This window comes from Tenrec ecaudatus, chromosome X (assembly GCF_050624435.1).
Source record: "Tenrec ecaudatus isolate mTenEca1 chromosome X, mTenEca1.hap1, whole genome shotgun sequence".
Lineage (NCBI taxonomy): Eukaryota > Metazoa > Chordata > Mammalia > Afrosoricida > Tenrecidae > Tenrec > Tenrec ecaudatus.
In genome coordinates this window covers 109,613,213-109,640,623 of record NC_134548.1, presented here as the reverse complement: position 1 = coordinate 109,640,623, position 27,411 = coordinate 109,613,213, and the positions used below count along the sequence as shown (strand labels likewise).

The following is a 27,411-nucleotide window of genomic DNA, read 5'->3' as shown; positions in this document are numbered from 1 at the left end:
TTTAGATCAAGTCTTTTCGTCTCTCCCCTCTCTTCTTCCCTCTCCTCCCCTCTCCTCTCTTTTCTTCCTTCTCCCCTCTCCCGCTGGCACTTGCTCCATACTCACAAAACGGAAGCAACTACGGACACTGGGTTCCACGTTGCTGCCTCCGAAGGCCGCCACTTCGCCCAGTTGACGGGGCACCTGAATGGCCTCATGAAGCAGGACACCAAGGTGGCGTTGATCACACTGGCTGCCTGAGTTGGCCACTTGGCTGAAGAGGTCTGCTGGCCTCACCATAAGGAACAGCAAACCCAAGATGCAGGGATGGTCACCGAATGGTTGGGGGGAGAGGTTTGCCCAAGGCAGGGAAAGGAAGACAAGGAAAGAACACAGAGACGTCACTAATGACTTTGGGAGCCAGTGTACCTAGAAGTCCATTCCTGAGCCCGGGATTTCTCAACTGAGCATTTCTGAGTACAGAGAGCAAAGTGAGACAGGCAGGCAGAGAGAGAGAGAGCATCAGGAAGGCAGGGGGTGGGGGGAGGGGGATAAGATGGAGAGAGCAGGGTGTGAAAGCAGTGCCAGACACAGACATGACAGTGGTGGGAAAACAAATGTCTGAAGATGCAAGATGAGGGCGTGTGTGATTTCGCTGGGCTGCCATTTCCACTCCAGTTCACATCGTAGCTCACACGGTCTGCTAACCGCAGTCATTGCTCAGTGACCTCCACAAACTGATACAGGTCGTTCATAAAGAAGAGATGCTCCCAAGCTTTGGATCACCTAAAATGATCTCTAAAGGACTGTGGAATATACGTGGGTACTTATATTTTGGTATGTTCTGGAAACCCCACCATCTCAGCCCAAACTTAGAAAATCTGCCACCAGAGATTACAGTCGATTGGCTGCATCTCTCACCTTCCCAACCCAAACCAAACATTCACTGTCATTGAGTCCATTCTGCCTCTTAGCAACCTGGTACTTCCCCTAAGGCTGAGGGAAATGCAAAGAAGTAGCAGGCAGAGAGCCTAGGCGAGGTTCTCGCACCGTTACTTACTCACATGCAAAACCTTGGGTAAGCCATGGACCTCTCTATGCTGCTGTTCCGTTGCTTGGAAATCAAGGAGAAATCATCACTGGCTATCCCCTCTCAAAGGAATGTGGGGAGACATAATTGAGGCTATAGCTATGCGTAGCCTTTGAAAAGCCTGTTCTCTGTAAAGATCTCCTAGGTCACTGCCATCTCTCTACTCTGATCTCAAATCGCACCTATCTTTTGTCTTTCAGATGATTTGATTTAGTATATATTTTTCTTTCTTTTAATGCTTTCTCTGTTGTTGTCTCACCACACACGAGGCAAGGAGCATGTCTAATTTAACTTAGTATGCAACACATTGAAGAATCCCTGATACTGTAGTAGGTTATGCATTGGGCTGCTATTCTCAAAGTGAGTAGTTCAATACCACCAGCTTCTGCATGGGAGAAACATGAAGTTTTCTATTCCCATAAAGAGTTACAAAGGCAATGAATATACAAATGTGCTATACACAATTTTTGTATGTATGAATTGTAATAAGATTTGTATGAGCCCCTAGTAAAATAATTTTTTAAAAAGAGCTACAGCCTTGGAAACCAACAGGGACAGTGCTACTCTGTCCTACAGGGTCGCTCTGAGTTGAAATTGATCTGATGACAGTGAGTGAGATGCAATACATTTAGCACATTCACTCAACAACAAATAGTGGTGTGGGAGAATATTAGAAAGGGTACAAGATGCACAAAAGATGGAGGAGCAGGAAGGAGGAGGGGACAAAAGGTCCTTTAAAGCAGAGAAGTTAAAAGCTACATACTGTCTACCTCTCAGATACTGGGGACTGTATGAGGAGGTTCCAGTAGAAAGTAGGACATGGCTTCAGTTGCAATCTGGGAGAGGGTTAATCTTGGTGGGTCAAGGGAAATTGATACTACAAAGTCAGGGCCTAGGTACTCTAGGAAGGCAACAGAGATCCTGACCAAGTCTTAGATTTGAAGAAAATAAACCCTGGAATAACAGGTCTTAGACCCACTTGGTCTTTGGTTGCTATGTGTTTGTTTGTTTGTCTCAATAGCCTTGAGCAGAAAACACCACAAGATCGTCTGAGTATCTCTCTGTTGAGTCATAAAACCTCCTGTCTGCTTAGCTCATACCTGTTCGCCTCCCTACAACACTTCTTCCTCCACCCAACTGCACTCCGGACTTTGGGGTTATACTCACACTGAAGTTTTTCTTTTACTTCTGTGCCACACAGGCATGCAATGCCAGTCTTAAAGGACAACGCCCGCATCTTGCCACTGCGACCACTAGGTTTAAAAGAAGAGTCTGAGAACATGAATATACGTTAAGGGTTAACATCTAGGTAGTCTTTTTCTGAGCAAGGTTCGGTGCTAACCGTGTCCCATACTGAGCTGGGTCCTGGTCCACCGTGGGAGCAATCTCTTCCCACCATGCCTATTTCCAGGATATCCCATTGCATTCCAGAGTGGAGGCTTCCAGGGATGACAGACCTTACCTGTCAAAAACATTGAGGAGCCAGTTGAGGCTCATGTCCACACAGAGTGGTACGTTGACCAGGATGCCTCTTTCCTCCTCCAGTCGCTCATATAAAGCAGTGAGGCAATGAATGACCTCCACCACATCCATCACATGCTCACTGGCCTGCAGATCATGCTCACTGAAGATATCCAGGGCTGTGGTTAACGTTACAAGGTCCACTGGGAAGGAAAGGAGAGAGGGAAAAACATAGCCAGAAATAGACCCCCCCCCCCCGGGGTTAGATAAAGAGAGAAGAAGGCCATCACTGTCACCAAATTTGACTCAGTTCAGCCCTTTACCAAAACCCTCAACCCAAGGAGGGGGAGGGAAGTCAAAGCCTCCTTAAATTAAATCAAGGTATGTCTATACCCCAAAGATCTTTATGTGACATCATTGTCAAGAATAGTGGGATGTGACTTACTTCACCTCTCATGTGACACTAAATTCCAAGGGAATGAATCTCATTTTCTCTCTCTTTACACATATCTCAGCCGAAACGAGGCTTGTCCTTGAACCTTGTACCTAGAAGCTAGATGGTGATTACGATGGCTCAGGTATGACCGAGTAAATGTGCCATATCTCAAGGAGGCTTTTTGTATGTATGTGTGAGTTGGGCGAAGGCTTACCAAGCAAATCAGCTTTCTATTCAACAATTCATATACGTTTCACTTCGTGTCATTGATTGCAATCCCCACAATGCAACACCCCTCCTCCCGTTTCCTCCCTGTGCTTCCTATTTCATTTCCCTTCTTTCCTAATACTTCCTGCCTCGAAATTGCATTCTTGGCAAATGCTGCCCTTTTGATTCCGAGTGGGTGATGTTTCTAAAGAGTGCGTACCTCTCTAGTGTTATTTTTTCCCTTATCGATCTGTCTACTGTCGACTGAGAATTGAGTCATGTGTATTCATCTCCAGACCTGAAGGGGGACTAAGAGCTAGAGTCTCAGCGGCTCTACCAGGCTCCATCTGACCAGTATGTCTCACCATTTTCAGAGTTTTGAGTTTTGCTCCACATTTTTCTCCTATTCTCTCCAGGAACCTTCTAATTTGACGCCCCCCTCACAACAGGTGGTAATGGTCACTAGGCGGCATCTAGTTCTGATCTTGGGGTCATGAAGACTGATGTTTGTGTGGTCCATTAGTCACTTAGACTAATTGTTTTCAGGAGGGCTTTTCATTAGCTCTAATGCTCCACAATCCTAGCTGGGCATGGCTGGACCAGGACGCTTTACTAGGCAGTGTCCTTAAGAAAGACCGGGATCCACATTATACCTGCAGCCACTTGGTCACCTAACTACTGCCATTTACTGCAGCAGTTCTGCCGACACGTCCGATAATCCCAACGAGGCAAAAGGACAAAAGTCTCTGGTGACTCCAAACCAGGGGTTGGGACGCTTCCTGGTGCAGAGCAGTGGCCTGATTATCCATGTTGGGCAAGGAGAATGGGATAAGGAAGAGGATGGCTTTGGGCTTAATTTGGGAACTAGTGTGGAGAGAGTGGAAAGGTCCTGGAAAAGGCAGCTGTCCATCCGCAACATGTGTCACCATTTAGAAAGTTCTATCACAGTGGGATGAAAGTTGAAAAGAGCATGCAGATGGCTAATAGTAGTGAAGACATCAGAGATGTGTTGGATACATACGGCGCAGTGCCTTCTGAACTCTGCGTAGCTTCATGGCAGTGCGATATGCTGAGAACTTAATGTTGTTCAGATCCGCTGCAAGGAATGGACAGAGACCCGCTCAAAACAGGCCCACTTAAATTAAAATCATAACACACATTACTTAGGGAGCCCTGAGCTTGTTGTTAAGGGTGTTGAACTCATTTGGAAATGGACGCTGGTGATGTAGTACAACATGATAAATGTAACTAGCATAATTGAATTGTACGTGTCAAGGGTATTGAAATAGCAAAGACTACATACATATTTAACACAAAGAACATTGGCTAAAACACACACACATATTTTATACCCACTAGATTGGCACTAAAGAAATGCCTGACAATACCCAAGTACGTGTCAGTGAGGATGTGGATGGATGGCAGCGGCGTAATTAACACAGTCACTTTGGAAAAGACCTTGGTAGGACCTAGCAAAATTGAACATGGACATACCCGACAGCCCAGCTAGCTAGCTTTCGTAGAGCAGTGATTCCCACACATTCTTAACCAAGACACACAGTAAGAGATTCATTTTCATTTTACATCATGACCGAGTAAATATGTGAATGAACATATACATATACGTACATACATGCATGTGTGGACAAGCAAATGAAAGAAACAGTTCAGGGAACAATATCCAAGTTGATTTGATAAAGCCATGACATACTAAAATGATTTTATGACCTGTAGACTGAGGAATTTTAGGATCCCTAGTGGATAGTACCTACCAGTTGCTCTACCTACTAGTTGCTCTATGGGAAAAGGATATGGCCCTCTGTTCCCGGAAAGATTTACAGCGTTGGATGCCCTGTGGGGCATTTCTACTCTGACCTATAGGGTAGCTATGAGTCAGAACTAACATGATAGCAATGGGTTTGGTTTTAGACGCAAAAACGTGCCCTGGAAAAATTCTTGCAGGAATGCAACAGTGGACATTATTCTTACTAGGACCAAACTAGAAACAAGAAAAAAGTCAATCGATAGAATGGTTAAATAAACTGTGATATATACAAGGGAACACTTCCCAGCAGCAGAAACGAATGCCTAAATGGATACCATTTGCAACATGATGGTGAGACCATAGTAGAAGCCAAAGAAAAGGTACATGAGAATTACAATCAGGGCAGCCTTGGTATAATTTCCTTACATGATGAGAAAACAGGTCAGGGGAAATCACAGAACCTCAAATTGACCGAGGTGCAGAGGGGACGGGAAGGTAGAGCGTTGGAGAAAAGGACTCACTTCCACCCTTACCACTTGTTGAATAGGATTCTCTTGAATTCTTCCAGGGCAAAGGCATCTGTATATAGTCCCACCCGATACAAGACCCCCACATTCTTACCTAGGGTTTGGTATAGCTCCGTCATCTTGGGATGGTCCCAGCATGTGGTTTGGGCCTGATGGCTACAAACAGAAGCATCAATAGCACTAGGGTCCACACCATCTTCCACCCACCCCCAACACACGCACCACTTAGTGACAGATTGGATGCAAGAAGCTGCAGGATCCGAGGGTGAACCCTGAAGATCCCAAAACACCTTTACCCAGGGATTCACCTTTACCCAGGTGGAATCTGGAGCTCTTGAGGATGAGGAAGAGGAAAAACTGGACTGGATGGAGGAATTCCAATAGACAAGAAGTGGCGGGGGCAGGTAGAAAAAAACAAATGACGGAGGGGGTGGACAGGTAACTGACCCACTTCTGATTCAGATGGTCACTCACTTGATGTAGTAAGGAACTTTATTGGGTGAGATTGCTCTTTCCCAGGGAACCTGGACGGAGGCTGTAAAGGGCGAAGAGAAAGAGAGGGAAAGTTGGCTACTGTTATTCTTCAGGCCTCTGTTCACTACCATACTCTATCAGCCCGAAGAGCTGATCAAGCCCAAAAGCAGATGTCTAACTCTCATTGCTCCTGAGGTTGAGGTAAATCCTCTAAGGAACAATACTCTCTGTGAGGGCAAGGGATAAATATGTTGTTACTGACATCCAAACATACCAGAAATGTGTCAAAGGGCACATACAGGAATCTCTGACCTTGGCCGTCCGATGACGTTCTTCCTGTGGAGGTTGCCGTTTCTACCCATTCAATGGCAGACAGCTAGAGTATGGCTGTGGATGTGAACTGGATGCTACTTTCCTCACGGGACTCAAAACCCTTCCCTTAGAACAGTGGTTCTCAACCTGTGGGTCACGACCCCTTTGGGGGTCAAATGACCTTTTCACTGGGGTCGCCTGATTCATAACAGTAGCAAAATGACAGTTATGAAGTAGGTCACCCCAACACGAGGAACTGTATTAAAGGGCCGCAGCATGAGAAAGGTTGAGAACCACTGCCTTGGAACGTCACACTTCTCAGTCCTGTGCGTCAGTGGGAATCAGTACTGCTTTGGTGAGGAGCTGGAGAGAAGTTATCTTGTGGATGTTCCTGCTGCAGTTTTCCTGGGTAAAAGAGTCCTTCCTGTGCAGGCTGAACTGCCTGCGATAATGATCACCATTGCCAATTATGTCTTAAGCTTCTATGTGCCAGAGGCTATACTGAATCTTATGTGTGCCCATTGGATTTTCAGCCATAGAGTCAGTGCTCTCAGTTGTTAATCCAAAGGTTGACAGTGTGAGCCCAGCCACATGTACTTCGGAAGGAAGCCATTGAAAACCCTATGGAACACAGTCCTACTCGGCCACACCGGGGGCAGCCAGGACTGTGAAGTCGTTACCTGTTACATCCGCACCACCCTGGTCTCTGCCACCATAATCATTTACCCAGATCATTTCACTAGGCCTTCTAACAGGTCTCCTTGCTTGCACTTGCAATTCCCTGAAATGTACTCCCAACTCAACTCTGATCATGCTATCCCTCAGCACCAATCTTTCCGATGGCTCTTTAGTCCATTCAGAATAAATTCTGAAGATCTTGCCGTAGCCTCCAAGACCTTCTGTGCTCCCACCTCTGGCTACCTCTCTGACCTCATTGCCTCTCTCCGTCTGACTCATTTCCATACTAGCCTCCAGGCTGTTCTGCAGGCCTGCTCGTTGCTTTAAATTCTTAGAAAGTGCTGTCTCCTCTGCCTCGTAAGCTGTTCCCTCAGATAGCCACATGATGCAGTCCTTCATTGCTCTTAGGATTCCATTGTCGTTCTCCTAGGCAGCCCTATTCAAAATGGAAACACCTCGCTGAAGTCCAGCTCTCCCTAGTCATCATCCCTTTCTTGCCTTACTTAGCCCCATCGTACCTGATTATAGATGTGCATGTATATGTATGTATGCGTGCATGTGTGTCTCTCTCTATAAACACATATGCATAAAAAGAAATAATTGCATGTTTGACTTCTCTCATTAGCATATAAGCGCCACAACTCTGAGGATTGATTTGTTTGTTTAGTTCACTGATGGTGTCCTCGGTGCCTAGCCCATTACCTGGCCCATAATCCACACTAGTGCTATTGAGTTGGCTTTGACTCAGAGCAACCCTATGGGGCATAGTAGAGGTTCTCAATAAATATTTTGATGTATAAAGTAATTTAATCCATAATACTATGTTCTAAATCAAAGAAAAATTGATATCTTTGAATAATGGTATTGGCAAAGCATATTGATTACATCGGGGCCTACCAGAAGAATGGACAAATCTGTCCTGGAAGAAGTCCAATCACAATGCTCTTCAGAAACCAAAATGGTGAGACTTTGTCTCATGTGCTTTGGACATGTTGTCAGGGATAAGTTCCGGGAGAAGGCCATCATGCTTGGTAAAGTAGGGCAGCAAAAAAGAGGAAGATTCTCCACCAGATGGACTAACACAAGGAGTTCACACGTAACGCGGCCTGGGAGGATGGCACAGGGCCAGGCAGTGATTTCGTTCTGTTGGACATAGGGCCGTTATGAGCCAGAACCCACTCAATGGCACTGAACAACAACCGCAACAACATGGCCTAGAAAATGTGTTTGCTTTATTTTTATAGCAGGGAAATCTAAGGTCCAGAAAAGTTAAATTTCATTTACAAGTTTGTTCAGCTATGATGCTGAGGAGCTATGCCTCAGACTTCAGTCTATCTGACGTGAAAGCCTATTTTTCTAATCATTATACTACACTGCTTTATCCTCACAGCTTCTTGGAAGGCAAGGTATACTAAGCTCCCACCAGGGCCCCAAGGTATAACAGTTAGATAATTGGGAGATAATTAAGGTTCTGAAAGAAAAGTCCAGTTTGGCTCACGTACAGGAAAGGAAGTGCTGTGACCCTGGCCCAAAGTCCCGGTGGGCATCCTGCAGCTGCTTAAGCCTCTCAGTAACAGATGCCTATGGAAAAAACATGTAAGAAAGGAATGCATTCCACATATTTAGCATGGGATTTTAGGCACCCTTGGAGTTTATAAGGAACCCTGATGGTGCTGTTTGGTTAAGTGCAAACCTCAAGGTCAGCGGTTCAAACCCACCAGCTGCTGTGCAGGAAAAAGATGAGTCTCTCTGCTCCAGTACAGATTTACAATGCCTTGAGAACCCCATATGGGGTCGCTATGAGTCAGAACTGATTTGATGGCACTGAGTTTTGGGGGACTATATTCATGAAATCCCTCATGTGCCCACTGCGGTGAAGTCTATTCCCACTCAGTGATCCTATTGAACAGAATAGAACTGCTCCATATAGTTTCCAAGTCTGTAAATCCTTATGGGAGGAGATAGGTTCAGCTTTTCCCCACGGAGTCACTAGTGGGTTTAAATGGTTGATGCTTATACCACCAGGGCTCTAGGAACTCCCCTGTATATAGGCTTTTCTCAAATTCCAGCTCCTCAAACTACCATCTAACCCCGCTCTCCAACGGTCAAAGAAGAATAGCCTTCATTTTCCTCAGTTTTAGAACATTTGCTATTCTCTCGTACCCATCATAATTGGCTCCCCCTCCCCTCCTCCCTTTCTTCCCCTCCCATGCCCCCCAGGAACCATCAGTTCGGTTGCTGTCTGCAAAAGTTTGCCTCTCCTGGAAGAATATCCTTAATTTTGACCATAAAATTCATTTTCGCTTTGACCCTGAGTACCCCAAACTAGACACTTCTCTCATTGCTTCAGGCCTGCAGCTTAGAGGTTGAGAATCTTGTTTCCATATTCTAAGTTCTCTACCACCCTTTCTTTGCTTTGGACTTGAAGCAGCTTTCCTCTAAGCCAGTGGTTCTCAGCCTTCCCAATGCCGCGGCCCTTTAAAACACTTCCTCATGGTGTGGTGACCCCCAACCATAGAATTATTTTTGTTGCTACTTCATAAGTCTAATTTTGCTACTGTTATGAATCGGACAACCCCTGTGAAAGGATCGACATCCCCCGGGTCACGGCCCACAGGTTGAGAACCACTGCTAAGCCTAGTTCAATTGAAGCTCTTCCTCATTGCTCCCTCCAGGCTGTTCTTCTACCTGTAGCTGTTTCCACCGGATGTTGATCTGCTCCAGAGTCCGGGAATTGTCCAGTGACAAGTGTACATCAGAAATAGCAAGCTGATGGGCCAAATCATTCACCAGCTTTACTCCATCTTTCATGGGGGAGAATTCTTCTTTGAAGAGCTGTCGGAAACAGAACTCACATCACAAAGCAAACTGAGGGGGAAGGTGGAACCATTAGTCATTCCCTTGAACTCCTCCCTCCTTACCCAGAGGTTTTGTTTCCACACAACCTAAGTGCTTGACAATCTAGGTGGCCATTGTATTGCCCCTTCTCCTTTCCTCTCAGAAAATGCCAGAGAAAGAAGAGACAAAAGGATCAAGGAGACTCCAGGCAAACCAGCTCCCAAAGTCAGCAGCACAAACTAAGGGAGGCCCATTTGCAGAACAGGCTGAAAATGGAGTCTCAACAGCAGGAACATTGCAGGGGCTGGGAAGAGTTTCAGGTGAGGAGGACCCACATACCTTAGTAGCCTGGATATGTTCTGGGAGTGAATCGATGAAGAGATCCCCAATGGGCTCCCATGTAGCTCGGACTCCCTCGGCCTGGGTCAGAGTAGTGCTTAATTCTTCCATTGCTCCCTGGATCTCCATTAGCTGCTCTAGAGTGCGCTCAATGTGATGGTGCTGGTCCACACAGCGTGCTGTCAGCTTCTCCCACAGTTCACTGGCCACGGTTGCCTGCTTCCACACAAAGCGGCTAAGATTCTGAATCTGCTGTCTGGGGGAAGTATCTTCAAGGGAAGACAGGAAGGAAGGTTAGGCCAACCGGGTAAGGGTAGCTCAGAGGTCTGAAAAAGACTAAGCCAACCCTTCATAAAATATATGTGCAGGTATGTATGTGTGCATGCATACTTGTGCTGGTATATATAACCAGATACACAAACATAATCTATTTAACTTTGTATTACCTTTTAAGCTCTTTATTTTGATTTAGGTAAAGGTTTACAGAGCAGGTGATCTGTATCCATTCAATAATTCATACATATTTTGTTTCATGTTATTGTTGACAATCCCCACAAAGTACTATCCCACACCTCACTTTTTCTTAAGTTTCCTGTTTCTATTCCTACTTGTTTTAGAACCCTTAAAAAAAACTGTCCTTGGGTAAACGCTGCCCTTTGAATCTAAAATAATTGTGCAGAAGACTATGGATGTCAGTGAAGTCTAAAATACATTTACCCTCTGACCACCTTCAAGGGATATGAAGAGCCTTTTTATTAGACAATGAATATTGTAAACTATGGCAGATGTAGCTAGGTAAAAATGTAATAACTTATCATTTGATCTCCCTTCTGACCCAATTAAAAATTGTTTCAGTTAAAAAAAAGCGAAAGGGAAATACATGTGGATTAAGCCTCTGGCCAATTCCCTCTTACCGCAGACCGGGGGTATCAATAGACTTGCTATCTATCATGCAGAATGCATTGGAAAGTGGATTGCAGATGGGATTAGGTTAAAATTTAATACCTTATCATTTGTTCTACTCTTTGACCCATTTTAAATTTGGTACAATTTTTAATATTTTGTACTTGCTTTTAAAAAAATCATTTTATTGGGGGCTCATACAACTCTTATCACAATCCACACATCCATCCATTGTGTCAAGCACATTTGTACATATGTTTCCATCATCGTTTTCAAAGCATTTTCTTTTTACTTGAGTCCTTGGTATCAGCTCCTCACTTTTCCCCCTCCCCTCATGAACACTTGATAATTTATAACTTATTATTTTTTTCATGTCTTGGTGTACTTTCTTTTTGATTGACATTTTCCTTTGGCTTTGCTTTTTATTTAACGGTTTTATCAGCACTTCACTCCACATATCATACAATTAAATGCGTTTTGTTACTGGTGTTAGTTTTGTTGTTGTGTTTTGTATGTTTTCTGTTTAAGAAATCCAGGATAGGTAAATCTATCTAGGCAGTAACTAGATTAGTGGTTTCTGGGGGTATGGCAAGGGAAGTTGGGGAAAAGTGGGGAACGAAGGAAATGGTCTAAAATTTATTGTAGGGATGATTGCACAACTCTTCTTAATATGGCTGCACTACTGACATGTATGATACATGAAGTACATGCCAATAAACGGTTAATATTTTAATTTTTAAATAAAATGGTTGATTATTCTAAGGTGTACATACTTTCTTCTTATTATTATTCCCCTTGTAGACCTAGTTTGCCAGAAAATTGAGCCCAAGTGGCAGGAATGTGGGTGGAGTTCAGTTCCAGACTTCAGGGCGACTAATGACCAAAGTCTCTATTCAATCAGTAAACTTGGTCGTTTTTTATGATTTTGAATTTTGTTCCACTCTTTTCTCCCACTATTATCCAGGACTATCGAATATTATCCCTTTCCGAAAGCTCTTCAGGGTGTTCAGGCACCATGTACTTCTTCTGATTTAGGGACATGGAAGCTGATGGTTGCTTTGGTCTTTAATTTTCCCGCTCTCCTTTGCTCCAGACAGGGAGAGGCCAATAGTAATACCTTAGTTGGCTACTCACGAGCTTTTAACCCCCAGTTGATACTCACCAAAGTCGCTCTTTAATATTTCGAAGAAGTCTTATGTAGCAGATTTGCCTACTGCAATACCTTATTTAATTTCTTGACTGCTGCTTCCATAGGCACTGATTGTGGGTCCAATTGTAGCCAATTGTGTATGTGTGTGCTTAGCCCTATGCAGTTTTATGACATGTTTAAATTCATATATACACTACCACAGGCAAGCTGCCACATGCAGCTATATATGTATTTTCCACTTACTATATTATGAGGATTTTTCCATATTCTTAAAAAACAAAACAAACAAAAAACCTAAACTCACTGCCATCAATCAAGTCTATGCCGACTCACAGGGGTCCCTATAGGACAGGGTAGAACTGACCCTGTGAGTTTCTTACTCTGTAACTCTTTACGGGAGAAGAAAGTCCTCTTTCTCCTATGGAACTCCTGGTGGCTTTGAACTGCAGGACCTTGTGAATCAGAGTCCAATACATATCCACTATGCCAATACCAAACCAAAACCAAACTCACTGGGATGGAGTTAATGCTGACTCATAGCAACCCGCCCACTGTAGGTTTCCAAGACTGGAACTGTTTACAGGAGTAGAAATCACAATAGGCAAGGCAAATAGTGAGTCAAATTTGTAAGGAGTATAGAGAGACAAATCATTGAAGGTCATGTTCACATGATGCTGGGGTGTGATTTTGCATTAATGGCTGCTGCCCATGTCAATCCAAAGGAGGGAGATATTTTATGAAGGCCCAGCCCAGAAGGGGTTAGTTTAACTGTGCCCGCTTTCTCCCCCCTAGTCTTCTAATATCAACCCCCACCCCTTTAGACCTCTACTCAGAAGCAGAATCAAAGTCCCAGGCTAACTTAACTTGTCCTTGCTGTCTCTTGAGCTTAACCTACTTCAGGGACAGCAAATTCAACACCAGCCCTCCTATGGAGGGACTAGAAGAAGGTAAACTGCATCAACAAAGGGCTTTGCTAATGAAGGCTCTGGAAGGACATAGCCGCTCTCTGAAAAATAAAGGCCTTTTCTGGGGAAGAGGGCTTGCTGGGCTAACACTCAGACCTAATCCCTAGAAATCCCATCATGATGCTTTATTTGAATTGACACCTAGAGAGGTCTAGTCTACAGAGGGAAGGGACCAGAAGTCACTAGGGTCAATGTCAAAGAGGCACAGTTAATTTTTCTCTCAAATATTATTACTTAACTTTTTAGACTTTAAAAAGATCTTTTACACAACCCCTGGGTAACACTGAGCCTCTATTTAAAGTGATAGAAAATGTTGGGATCAGTTAATGGTGATAGTTGAGCAACATAATAAACATATTTAACATCACTAAATTGTACATGTGATGATAAAAGGAAATGTTTTAAGTGTATATAACCAGGAAAAATAATCTTGTAAAACAATTCCTTTTCAGAATGCAGAAATGGCATGGAGGTCACGTCTGACTTCCTCTAACTTCACAATGGGGAAAATCCAACTTCATATCTGCCCAAGAATGGTGCCTATGAGGCAGAGATCAGGCATGCCTTCAACCTCCCACTTTAGCTACCCTGTTCTGACACCAACCATCTCTCCCATGCCACTCTCCTTCTCTGGTGGGTTCAGTAATCGGTTTCAATGGTCATATAAAACCCACACACTATGTAATACTCATGCACAGTATTGGGGTTTATTAGAATAGCTAATATTTCAGGATCAGAAATGTTACGTATACCATTCTTTTGTCTGCAGTGCCTCTTCTTATCAATGGCCACTGTCAGATCTCTCTCTGATATTTGGCCTCAGACATGTGCCCCCTTGGCCTCTGCCCTGTTCAAGCAGGTGCTATAAAGTTCTTTTAGCACTGATAAGTGACCAAAGCGGAACAGAGGGCATGCCACTCTGCAAAACAGCCTCCGCCTGAAGGCAATCAGCTCTTCTCATTCTGTGAGCCAGGAAACCTCCCATTCTGCCTTATAGTCTTTAGGTGCTATTGAACTGCTGTCTCCACCTCTCCGTACAGGGATCTCCGTACAGGGATGTATAGCTCTTCTTTCTTGATGGTTGTGAGATTTTCCATTTCTGCTTCTGAGATGCCTTACTTTATACTCAATGGAATGACAAAACTGACCAATCCATTCCCTTAGAGTCCTATTATCCTATTGCCATGTCAACCCCCCCCCCTCAACATACAGCCCTGGCCACTAGGCATTTGGTGGGAATTGACAAAGACTACCTAGAAAAGTCACACCAAGTAATGCAAGGGTCTATTTGCTGGTTGATTAGAGCCTTAATATGTGTCCTTCTGTGTTGGAATAAAGCAGTATGTCTTTTTCAGGACAATACTACTCTTTTCATTCATTGACGCAGTTAATTTCATTTGAGTCTTTTTTCTCTTTCTCATATATGCTTAAAAGCCTACAATGGACTATCCTGAGAGTCACAACAGCTTTGGGCCACATGCTGGTCACCCCACTCTAGACCCTGTTTTCTTTGCTTATTCTGGTAGTATGAATTTTGATCCTCCCTTGGGACTTTTAGGAGGAAACTAACCTCCTTGATAACAGCTGAGAGAATGAGTTTGATAAAGGTAAGAAGGTATTTAGTGATATATCTAGATCAAGATAGAGGAAGAGAGACTACTCACCTTTGCGCTCAGAACGAGGCTCCTCTAATTCTTCAAAAGGATGCTGGGACAGGAAGGCTTGAGCTGACTCTAGCACAGAATAGATATAGGGACCTCGAGACTTAACTTCTTCCATAAAGGCCTGTGAAGGTTAGCAATATGGCCAACAGAGAAGGAAGGAAAGGCTTACCGTCACTCTCAATTCTATGCGGAATTTGACTACCTTTCTTCTTGTCAGTGCAACTTGATTCTTTGGCATTGTAATCATTCCTAATGCCCATCATCGTTAAGGCAATTTCAACTCATAACGCCCCTAAAGGATAGAGTAGAACTTCCCCATAGAGTTTCTAAGGCTGTATTTTTTTTTTCTCTTCTGGAAGCAGACTACCACATTTCCCCCATGGAATGGCTGGTAGTTGAACCACCGACCTTTTGCTTGGCAGCTAAGCACTTAACCATCATTACGGCTCAAGTCCTCTCTCTAAGCAAGGGGATCACCTTTGGACACTGGAAGGATTCCGTATGAAATGGGTCTGTGTATATGCCACAAGAGGAGCCCATAGGTGGTGCCAAAGGCTAAGCACAAGACTAACCAAAAAGGCTAGTGGCTCAAACCCACTCAGAAGTCTATCAGAAGCAAGACCTGCCAATGTACTTCTGAAAGGTCACAGTCATGAGTATTCGATGGAGCTACATTATTACTCTGTAACACATGGTGGTATATGTTGGAATTGATTAAACAACAGCTGGTGGGTCTTTTTTTAAATTCACTGTTGTTTTATGCCACAGGGTAGAGGGAAGTATGGGGATCTTGGTCTGGAAATCTTGGGTCTCTACAGGGGGCAGAAAATTACCTGGAAAGAGGTTAGAGGATCAAACGTAGGATGGGCAAGATTGGTATCAAACAAATTATTTCCAAACCAGTTAACCGAGCTATCCCACCATTAAAGGAGCTAACCGAGACATCCCACCATTCCGCAGTTGAATCATATCAGGTAGTGTCATGCCATTTTTAAAAACTTTTGTGAAGTATACAAATCATAAGTATACATTTTAATAGGTTTTCATAAAATGATTCTACTTGTTTAACCAGTACTTTACTCAAGAAACAGAAATCTACCTGTGTCCCAGAAGATTCCTCCATACCTCCTTCTAGTCACTACCTATCCTTAAACAACTACCCCAAACCAAGCAAACAAAAAATAGAACCTCAAACCAGGTTGAGTCGATTTCAACCTATAGCACCCCCTTTGTGTCGGTAGCTCAGTGCTACACACGGCTTTCAACAGATAGGGTTTTCCAGGAGCAGATCAACAGGCCTTTTCCCCCAAGGCACTTCTGAGGGGATTACTAATAGAGCCAGTCAGGGACTGCTATCCCACACTTACCTCCCTTCCCCGACAAATATTAAAAATAAATAAAAATAACAAAAACGGTCTTCATTTAGTTTTCCAATTTATGGTGACTATGTCAGAATAGAATTGTGCTCCATATGGGTGTTCATAAATTGCGGGGGGGGGGGAGTATATTTTCAGGCCTTTCTTCCAAGGTGCTTCAAGGTAGACTTGAACTACCAACTTTTCAGTTCACACATGAGCATGATATCCATTTGTAGAGACTTCTTACCCCTAAACATAACCCCTATTCTGACCTATAACACCCCTGAGTGCTGCCTATTTTTGAACTTTACATAAATGGAATCTAACTGTGCTCTTTCTGTATCAGGCTCTTTTTTCACTCAACATACTGTCGGTAAGACTCCTCTGTGTTGTGGTCTGCTTGTCCGTTTTCCTGTTGTACTCTATTCAATTCTGCATTCACTTAAATATTCATGGTTATTTCCTGATTATAAAGGTAACGGGTATCATGAAAATGTTAAGAATTTAATAAAAATATAAAGAAGAAAATGATAAGCAATCTAGAGCTAACTATTGCTAACCTTTTTATATACTTCCTAGTTATGTTTTAAATATGTATAGACATACATATCTGTGTACTTTTTAACACATCTGGGATCCACTTGTGTGAGGTTTCAAAAAGTTCATGGGAAAATACCATTACCTTTTAATTGCATGTTTCCATGAACTTTTTAAAAACTCATTTTATTGGGGGCTCATACAACTCATGACAATACATCCATTGTGTCGAGCACAGTTGTACAGTTGTTGCCATCATCATTGTCAAAACCTTATTCTTTCTATTTGTGCCCTTGGTATCGTCTCATTTTCCCCCTCCCTCCATGCCCCCTCTCTCACAAACCCTTGATAATTTATTATTATTTTGTCATGTCTTATAACGTCTGACATCTCCCTTCAACCCCCTCATATATATGTGTGTGTGTGTATATATATATATATATATAGGTATATAGTTTTGTATACTGGTTCTTGCTTTTTATTTTTACTTGACATTATATAACAATAACCTTTCCTCAGAATCCCCAATAAAAATCAGGGCAGCAAGATTTTAAGGGAGTTTGTTATCTGAAAGAAAGAACAGAGAGGGAAGATGTTACTAATTTTTGTGGGAAGAAATCTACAGACTAGTGGGACTGCATGCCATGTCCTATAACTTTCAAAGTCTAAGCAGTGCGGGCGGTGGGCTGGCTGTCAGGGTCATGAGGAAGGGCCCCGGGCCCACTGACAGGCAAAACACCATGGCTTCTACAATTCAAACCTACCGCATGGGTCTCCTTCTCCTGTTGCACCAGGGCCACATCCCCTTGTAGGGGCAGCTGAGCTGACAACTCTTCATCCTTTTGGCTGAGCCAGTCAATGATCTCTTGGAGAGGGAGCTGGAGCTTGCCACTGTGGTCTGCCAAGGCCTCTAGGCGAGCCCTGCACACAATGGGTTAGATCAATGACTTTCAATCTGCATTCTTTTTAAGTGGCAAAACACTTTCCCCCAAATCAATTCGTATGCAGAACTTTCAGATGTAACAGAACCCCAGTGCCCCAGACTGCTAAGCACAAGGTCAACAGCTTGAAATCACCAGTTACTCCATGGGTGCAGTAATAAATCTACATAAAAATAAATAAGTAATTAACAATTGCTTCAGGAAATTCCCACAGAAACATTATAAAGTAGGCACTATTTTTGCCCAGATAAGTCCTTTGTATAAGGTCACATGATATGTCATCAGTAGGGCTATGGTTTAAATGGGAGCAAGATGAGTCTTTCTACTCCTGTAAAGATTTACAGTCTTGCATGTACAACTCTTCCTGATATGATTGAACTATGAATTGTGTAATATGTGGATTAAATGCCAATAAAACTGTAAAAGCAAAACAGAAAAATAATTAGACCCCCCAAAATTATAGTCTTGGAAACCCAGAGGGGACGCTCTACTCTGTCTGTCCTACTGGGTTGCTATTGAGTTTGTTTGGTTTTGTTTGGAGCTACTCTGGTTGGTCCAGTGAGAGGAGGCTGGGTCCACTCACAGAACCTCTGGAAGCATCTCCACATGGAGCATGGCACTAAACCAGTGGGTAGGACCAAGAATGTGTGTATTCCAAGTGCATGTGGATTAAAATGTTATTGTGTGGGCCTCTGTTAATTTGGTTGCACGGCCAGCATCAGATTGGAAAGGACAGAAAACTGAGCTGGCTCATTAGGGGATGATAACTGGCTGGTTCCCCGCTTGCCCTGGCAGGATTCAAGTCCTGTCTAACTGCTCTTCTCAAGGCTGCTCAGAGCAGAGAGGATGCTGGTAAGTGGAAAGGGCAAGTCGAGAGGCTGTGTATCTGCCTGCACCTGTGACAAGAGTCACCCATAAGAACATAAGCAGCTCAAGGGGCTCAATGGACAACAGTAACATAGGCTGGAGGATTGAGATATGGAGGGACTAAAACAATCTCTGTCTGCCTCTCCCTACAAATGACCCTGAGCCCAAGTAGTAGCAGCTGGAGCCTGACCAAGGTTGCATGTAGCCATCAAGCCCATTCCTCTCAGCTGATAATAGCTGTTCTTTATTCATTCCCTCCTTAACACCTGGGCCAAGCCTTTTACCTAAATTAGTGCTTCAGTGAATTCCCACAGCAACATTATAAAGTAGGCACAACGGTTTGTTTGACGCCAGAGCCTGCGTTCTTTCTCCTGCTCTACATTGTCTCACCTCCACCAGGAACAAGAAGTTTGGGCTTTGATTAGAAAAAGTGGGGAGAAGTGTGGGGTAGGGGCAAAGAGGGGTAGAACAAAGAGGAGCAACTAATATGAGTTTAGAGATTTCTTTCAGATTTTTCCTGAGTTGCCCTTAGCTTAAGATTGACTAGCCAAACCCAACTCACTATTATCGAGTGTATTCTGACTCACAGTGACCCTGTAGGACAGAGTAGAACTGCACCCCGGTGAGTTTCCAAGACTGTTGTCACTCTTTATGAGAATAGAAAATAGAAAAAGTTGTCACTCTATGAGAACAGAAAGCCTTTTTGCCCCCCCCCCCCCCCCCGCAGAGTGGCTGGTGGTTTCCATCTGCGGACCTTGTGGCCAGCAGAGTTCCTTCCTCTAGGGAGGAATAAATGGGCTGACAACCAATGGAGGTGAGTCAACCAAAAACCTACTACCATTGAGTTGATTCCTATTCACAGCACCTTTATATGGGGTTCCTGAGACTCTCGATTCTGACAAGAGCAGGCAGCCTCATCATTCTTCCACGGAGCAGGTGGTCAGCTTGAACTGCTGACCTCTCTCTCAGCAGCCCGACGCCTAGCCCACAGTGCCACCAGGGGCTCAGTGGAGGAGAGTAAACTCAAACTCACTGCCGACTCGTAGTGACAACCCCCTCCTCCCACACGTTTCTGAGACTAACTGCTTACAGGAACAGAAAGCCCCGTTTTTGTCCTGCAGAGAAGCGAGTGGTTTTGAACTGCCGACCTTGTGGATTGAAGCCCAAGGCATAACCACTACACCACCAGGGCACCTATGGAGGAGAGTAGAAGGCATAAAAGAACTGGAAAGAAAGCAGATGAGATCTACCAAGATGGAAGGCAGTTAGGAGTGAAAGAGGAGAAGGAGGGTAATCATTACCTTCATTTATCACTCCAACTCTGAGCGAGTCCTACATAGAGGTTCCAAGGCTGTAAATCTTTAGCTGGTGGGTTCAAACTGCAGACCTTGAAGCTAAGAACCCAACCAGTAACCCAGTATGCCACCATGGAGCCTTTCTTTTATTTATACACCAGTACTTTTAAGTTTAGAAAGCATTTTTATATCTTATTTGAATTCCCATGCCAACACCATGAGTTAGTTATCAGAAAACCGCACTGACTGCCATCAAGTCAATTCCGACTCATAGCAATCCAATAGGTCAGTGTCGAACTGCCCTTTTTTTATGGTGTCTGAGACTGTAAGTCTTTCACCGGCAAAGAAAGCCTCAACTTGCTCACATGGAGCAGCTGGTGGTTTTGAACTGTTGTAGTTACAGCAGTTATATTGCCACTCATCTTGTTTTTACTTAAAACCAAAAGCTAAAATCCAGGGGATTCACATCATTTATCCAAGGTCAGTAGTTCCAAACCCCCCAGCCGCTCCACGAGAGGGAGAAAGTGGGCATTTCCTACACCCACCAAGAGTCACAGTCTATGAAACTCACACGAGGCAGTTCCATCCTGTCCTAGAGGGTCGCCATGAGTCAACCTGTACTCAGTGGTAGTGAATGATTTGGTTTCAGTTTTATCCAAGGTGACACGGCTACGGAAGAGGGCAGTTCAAAAGGAAGTCGCTTGACAGTCAAGCCAGAGTGCTTGCCCCGTGCCAGAGAGGGAAAGAGAAATAGTCAGGGAAGTGGAGGAAGGTCGAGGCATGGGCTCAGAGGACAGAGCAAGGGCAGCCGCAAATGGAACCCACTGTGGTCCAGCCGTTTCTGGGAGGCGGGCCTTACCGGAGGTTGTGAGACTTCTTTTTTATTTCATTCCAGCACAGATTCATGGCTGCCGGTTCCAGGGGGCCGCAGGCACCATTAAACAGCGTTGGGCTTAGGCGGGAAATCCTAGCACCATCCCGAGGAGGCACAGGGGCAGCTCTAACCTGCATAGAAAACAGACATCCAAGCACACAGACCTCTGTGAGCTGGAGTTTGCCCCACCCTTGTCTGCGTCAAGCTTAGGGTGGAATGACTGTGAAAAGGGGTGAGAGGGGCTCTTTGGAGAGCTTTGAAATTGTGTGTGTGTGTCCAGAGGGGGTCAAACACTGGGTCTTCCAGGTTCAAGGACAGTCCCATAGGACTGTAGACTACTCTAATTAGTACTCCACTTAGTATTGTCAATTCTGCCACTGACTGCTACCCAGATGACATCCTGGGAGTGCTTGCTTAGGGAAGAAGCTGCGCAGGATTACCCTGTCCCTGACAATTGATACGCAATTCTCACCCCTCCAAGGTAAGCTGTAGGATCCTGTAGTTTACTCAACCTCCTGCAGTCAGGGGTGGGGGTGGGAGGGTCCGGGGCGGGGAGCTGAGGGGCTGCCCCAGAAAGATTCAAGAGGAAACGGACCAGTCAGAGGGAGTTACTTCCCAACTGGACCTAGGCCGGGATGCCCCATCCTCCCTTCCCTATGTGCACTGTTCATCGCCACTCAGGCAGTCTGGAAAGAATCTCGGAAAGCAGTGCTCTACTTCATGCACCCTGCTCTCCAAAGTGCCCTGCCCAGAGCTGGCCGTTGAGAGGACAAGCCATGTTGCTGTTGGGTGCCACTGTGTCCATTCTGACTCATGCCCATGGGGAAGAGTAGACCTGTCCCATAGGGTTTTCTTGGTGGCGAGCTTTCTGGGAGCCAGTCGCTAGGTTTCTTTCATATGGAGCCTTTAGGTAGTGGACCCAAACCGCCAGTTTTTCCGTTAACTGTAGGACGCAACTGCTTGTTCCCCCAGGGCTCTTGCGCCAGCCAAGGAGCCTACCAAAGTCTTGCCATAGGTAGACCCTCAAAAGCATATCACCCATCAACTGTTCTCCCTGACTGCGGTAGGGACGGGGGGAGGACAACTGTGGGGTTTGAAGGACTGGCACGGATGCCAAATTGCCCAGTCAGTGCACAGTAGGCAGCTGAGGGAAGAAGGTAGAAGAGGGAACCACCTGCTCGCCTTCTTACGGAAGGGAAATCGGCCTGCTAGGGCTTGTCACACCTCTAGTCATCCTTTTCCCCCCAACCATACTTGCCTCCCACACGAGACTCTGCAGGCAATCGGCAAGGCAATTATTGTCCCATGGAAACTACCAGTTTCAGCTACAAAATCCGTAGGAAAGTGAAGGCATGAGAATTGCCAAGCTTGGGGGCTGTGCGTGCCTGCCCATCTGCCCGGACGATTGAGCCAGTTGGGGCAAAGGTTTGAACGCAGTGGGCCCCCGCCACCTGGCCCTACCTGTGCTGCCTGGGAGCTCCTTTGCAGGATGGGGCAGCTCCATGACTATCCCCCAGCCGGAGTCCTCCTGTCCAGCCTGATGCCTGCGGGCCACAGGCAGAGTCCCACCAGGTTCTGAGCAAGCCCTCGCAGGAAGAGCAGGCATAGCGGAGCCAGGCCAAGAGGCGGGTGCTGTCACCCTGTTTGTTTACTGACCCCCCAGGAATCTAGAGGGGGCGGCAATGTCAGGGTTTGGCCAGTGAATCAGACCTTTGTCCCTGGGGAATTCCGTTCTCTCCCAATTGGGCCCGCCACACTGGGGCCAGGAGAGCGCTCCCAGGCTGGCAAGGAAAAGCAGGGGTGGGGCTAGGCATTCCATGGGGTTGAGGAGGGACATGCAGAGGGTCCCCTCTGTCTGGTGGTTACTTTTCCCTCTCTCGGGAAGACACCAAGGATTTACTCTGCCTCCAGGCCACCTCCCTCCCCTGAGGTGGAGGAAAGGATGGAACCACTTGGGGGAGAAACCTCTAATAAGCAACTATGAGTACACCCAAGATCTGGCCCCCGGGTGGGCTTGGGGAATCCCCCTAGGTGTCAGTTCGTGTGCAACTACGAGTCGAATGGTTGGCTGTCTGAAGCCACTCAGAGGCCTCTTGAAAAGCAGGGTGGGAGAACTACTTCTAAGAGCTCACAGCCCTTGAGAAGGCTATGGATCAGTAATTCGCCTCTGCCTACATGGAGTCTTCCCGAGTCGGAGTTGGCTGGAAGACAACTAATAACCACAGCAAGCAGACCCCGAGGCCAGGAGGCAGGCATTCGGTACACCTGCGAGCAGAGGCTTAGGAAGCTGGGGCAGCTGAAGCCCTCTGAATGTGATTATTCCCCAGATGAGTGGAGGGGGCTGACGATTCCGCAGGGCCTACTGTGTGAAGACCAGGGCTGCTTTGTCCTTCCACTGGGAGGCAAAGAGGAATGTAGAAGGGAGAGCCGTATCTTCCTGGACTTGGCACTGTACTCTGAGGCCAAAGGGGGAAGGATGTTCTAGATACCTCCCCTGGGACTTCTGCAGAGGAGACAGATGGGAAAGTAAATGGACCCCTGTAGCTCCATGCAAATTTCCAGTGCCAGCGAGGCTCCGGGGCCCTCCCCGTGGTGCCTTAGGCATGGTGGAGAGGACATACCCATGTCACTGGCCTGAAGGGCAGGGCCCTTCCTGGAAGTGGCCACTCTTTTCCTTCTCTAATAGGAAATATGCCTGGTCAAAGGTTAACATTCCAGAACTGGGTCCCCACCCTCCAGCGCTGAGGGAAAACACTTCATTTTGACCAAAAAGGGTTCTGTTCCCATCCTCAGTTATCTCCCACAGAGTCTTCTGGGCTTTCCACAGATCCACATTGTTTCCATGCTGAGGGCCACCTACAGGAATATTTGGAACAGCTGCCTGACCCTTTCTGGGTCTGAAGTGGAGCCAACTGTGGTGGGTGGTGGACGGCAGGCCAGGAGAGGGGAGTGTCTAGGTTCAGGCTGCAACTTCTCTTAGGCTGGGATAAATGGACTCAAGCCAGACTTGCACAGTCTGCTGGGCTTTGAGTGCCCCGGAGTTAGACGTAGCCCCCTGTGCGCCAACCACAGCCAAGCTGTCCTGGTTCCGATGAGCCTCTGAATCCATCCAGCCTTCTTAGTCCTGACCCTACCCAGCACCCATACTGCTCTCCACCACCCAGTTCTCTCATTTTCTTTCCCCTCAGACTCATAAGCCCCAGCCTTGCGGAGCCAGACAATGTTGTTGTTGTTCTTAGGTGCTATCCAGTTGATTGTGACGCATAGCGGCTCCACGTGACAGAATAGAGATGCCCCAGACAGAGCTTGCAGTCGTGATGGAAACTGATTCGAAAGTCTTTTCCCCATGGAGGCACTGCGTGGGTTTGAACCACCAGCCTTTAGATTAGCAGCTGATGCCGTCCGAGTTGCAAACAATGAAGAATATCTTTTTCCTTTTCCTTTCCCTATCATTTGTCTACTTCTGGATTTTGCAGTGTTTGTTTCTCAGACCCTTACTCCCCAAGGGACCATCTAGCCATCTCTTGCACCGCTGAGACAAAGTCAAGGCAATGGGAAAGGAGAGGAACTGAGCAGTGGCAGAAAGAAGGGGTGGGACTTTACCCTTCACCGTAACAAAATGAAGCTCTTAGAAATCCGTGCCTAGGTGGTGAAGCTTGGTGTGGGGTAGGGAGTAGGCTAAGCCTTTTGGAGGCCCAAGCTTCTCAATCCCTTGTCTCTATTATAGTCCCAATCTGGAGAAGGCATAAATACACTGGGCACTCCGGCATTGACCCTGACTTTGAGAGAATGTAAGACCATAATTTCTCTCTAGTTAGATGTGGGAAAGAAAGCTCAGGGGAAAAAGCCTATGGTTCTTAGTTCTCAAGATGGTTCCTTAGTCTCTTGAAAACTGGCTCAACAGCACCCATACACTCTATTCCTACTGTCCTCCTCCCTCCCTGTGTTTAGTTACCAGCAATGACTCAGCACTCTAGTTCCATCTGTGGGGTGCTAAGAGACGAACTGCTTTTGCATGCCCTTCTGGCCTTTGGGCCCTCAGGTATTATGGGGTCAACTCAAAATATGCTATGCTTCTCCCTTTGCCAATTAACTTTTCTGTGAACCTTCCTCACTGCTATGAAAGGGGTTACTCTCAATCTCACTGCTTCTCATCAATCCCCTAATTTTGCCCCTGCCTATTCACCTTAGCAACATAACCCAGGCAAGCAAATACACCACCACCACCACCATCACCCCCACCACCATCACCCCCACTATCATCGTCATAACCACCACCACCACCACCACCACCACCACCACCACCACCACCACCACCACCACCTCCACCTCCACCTCCACCACCACCACCACCACCACCACCACCACCACCATCACCCCCACTTATCATCATCATCATCATCATCATCATCATCACAACCACCCCCATCACCATCACCGTTCCACATCCTGGGGGAAAAGTATGAGCATGAAGGCGGATATGAAGGTCAGTGAATGCTTACTGAGACTCGGCCAAGAGCTGTGAGTAAGACAAAGGACTTGAGAGAAGGGGCGGAGGGAAGGAAAGGGGTAACTGTAGAATGTGAGGTATGCCACAGTGAAGGCAAGGCAAGGTCCTATCCCATTCTAGGCCTTGCCTTGAAGCAGTGGTTGGGAAAGTTTGGAGTTGGAAGGCCCAATCCTGTGCCTATCGACAATTTCAAAATTATTTGAGAGCCATAAAGATATTTTTAAAAACAAATGAAATCACCATTATCTGAATAAAGTGCTTAATAGTTTTTCAATTTTACTTCAAAGCCACGCAGACGTACTGAACGAGCAGCAGATGGCTCTTGAGCCACCATCTGCCGACTCCTACCCTGAAGTATCACCTTCTCCTGGCACTGCCTTAGTGGTCGACACCTTGGGAAGCTCACAGAACCCAGCTGTGTACAGTTTGGGAAGCTAAAGAGAACCAGTTCCCCTCAGCTATAGTGGGTCCTTTGGCTTGCCCAGACCAACAGCTTTCTTTGCCATATGGTCCACATAGAATGCCTCCCGAGTGGTAAGACATGGACCAGAAGGCGGCCCCATGCTAGCCCAATGATTTCATGTATACAAAGCGTGTTGCCAAGCCTCAAGAAATACAAACACCTACAAGAACCCACTGATACTTTCCCCCCAGTTTTGTGCTTTTTGCTGTCAGTATCTTACCTGAGGCAGGGGGTAGGCGCTCCTGAGGCTGCGTCTGTGATGGAATTGCTCGGCTGCCCGCCACTCATGACATCGTGGGAGGGTGTAAGGGCATCCCTGCATGACCATAGGTTGCATCAGAACAAAAGCTCATTGGGGGTGAGGATGGGCAGGTCACCCACCGTTGGGCGTAGGCACCTGGAGGAATAGCAAGGACAGATTTCGAAGTCACACCTAGAAAAGATCTGCGAACTCAGCCCTTACTCCGTCACTTCTTGTTCTTCGGTGTCATCGAGTTGGTTCCTACCCCACATGGACCGTCTGCACAACAGAAGAAAACATGGCCCGGTCCATCCTCACAATTGTACCCATGCCTGAGCCCGCTGTTGCAGCCACAGTGTCAGTCCATCTCCTTGACAGTCTTCCTCGTTTTCGCTGCCCCTCTGCTTTACCAAGCACGATGTCCTTCTCCATATGTAAGATGCAATCTCCCCAGGAGCATTCTGGCTGTACTTCTTGCAAGATAGATCGGTTTGTCCCTTTAGCAGTCCTTGGGACTTTCAAGATTCGTCTCCAGCGCCACAGTTCCAATGCATCCATTCATTTTGGGTCTTCCTTATGCAACGTGTATCTTCCGCATGCATAAAAGGCAATGAAAAATACCATGGCATGGCTCTCAGTGCCTAGCTATGTAAACAAGGAGTCAAAGTTCACTGACCGACCCCACTAGCTTCCCCAAGCTGCCACGTATAGTGATTATTTATTGTGGTTAGGTGCCCCCAAGTTGATTTTCCACGCATAGTAACCCCATGGGACAAAGTAAAACTGCCCTAAACAGTTTTCTAGACGACCATCTTGATGCCTAGGTACCACCTTTTTGCTTAGCAATCGAGTGCTTAGTGCCACCCACCCACTGCCATCCAATAGATTTCCACTCCCAGTAGCCCTGTGTAGATTTTCAGAGGCTGTGAATCGACAGGCGTAGATCTAGGGGAGCAGACAGGCTCATTTTTTTCTCCTGGTGAGTTTGAACCGTCAACCTTGAGGTTAGCAGTCCAACACTTAGCTGACAGTGCCACTCGAGTGCCTTGCTGCCACCAGGACACCCTACCTAACACAAGGGACTGTACTTCATTATCTTTTCATCTACCATTTGTTGTTTACCCATTGTGCCTTGTAATAGCAACCCAGTGATGCATAAGACCTTATTCTTCCTGTCTGAAGTCTCACCACCTGGCAAGGTAGGGAAGGGAAAGGATGAATCATTTACATTGATCATTATTTGGCAAATGCTCCCGTGGAGGTTTGGCCAGAAGGCCCAGAGAACACACAGTGGGAACCAATTCATTCTGCCTGAGATTGTGCAACCGTGTCAAAGAGACCGCATTTGAGTTACATCTTGAAGGATGAGTAGATATTTGTATAAGCAGAGAGGAGGAAAAGGGCATTCTAGGAAAAGGGTCCATCCCTCCCCCACCACTCGGCAAAGGCAAAGGTCACACAGAAAGGCAGGGCACATTCAGAGAGCAGTGAGTTCAGTAAGGTAGAATTTAGGAGGCACTGAGATGGAAAAGGCATG

The 27,411-nt window shown here is 46.0% G+C and overlaps 1 protein-coding gene across 1 annotated transcript in view; it reads right to left on the bottom strand.

Annotated features, from left to right (window-relative positions):
• The window catches only part of DRP2 (dystrophin related protein 2), a 44,377-nt gene extending 18,353 nt beyond the window's left edge, over nt 1-26,024 (bottom strand). Inside the window, exons 1-13 of the mRNA XM_075539138.1 lie at nt 25,854-26,024; nt 20,646-20,791; nt 17,448-17,604; nt 14,789-14,909; nt 10,107-10,375; nt 9,618-9,764; nt 8,432-8,510; nt 5,940-6,000; nt 5,560-5,621; nt 4,195-4,269; nt 2,532-2,733; nt 2,237-2,322; nt 106-263 (exon numbers count right to left, since the gene is read on the bottom strand). Of these exons, the coding sequence (XP_075395253.1) occupies nt 106-263; nt 2,237-2,322; nt 2,532-2,733; nt 4,195-4,269; nt 5,560-5,621; nt 5,940-6,000; nt 8,432-8,510; nt 9,618-9,764; nt 10,107-10,375; nt 14,789-14,909; nt 17,448-17,604; nt 20,646-20,791; nt 25,854-25,970 (1,680 nt within the window). The 5' untranslated portion in view covers nt 25,971-26,024. The remainder of the gene's footprint in view (nt 1-105; nt 264-2,236; nt 2,323-2,531; nt 2,734-4,194; nt 4,270-5,559; nt 5,622-5,939; nt 6,001-8,431; nt 8,511-9,617; nt 9,765-10,106; nt 10,376-14,788; nt 14,910-17,447; nt 17,605-20,645; nt 20,792-25,853) is intronic.
• Nucleotides 26,025-27,411: the final 1,387 nt, after the last annotated feature.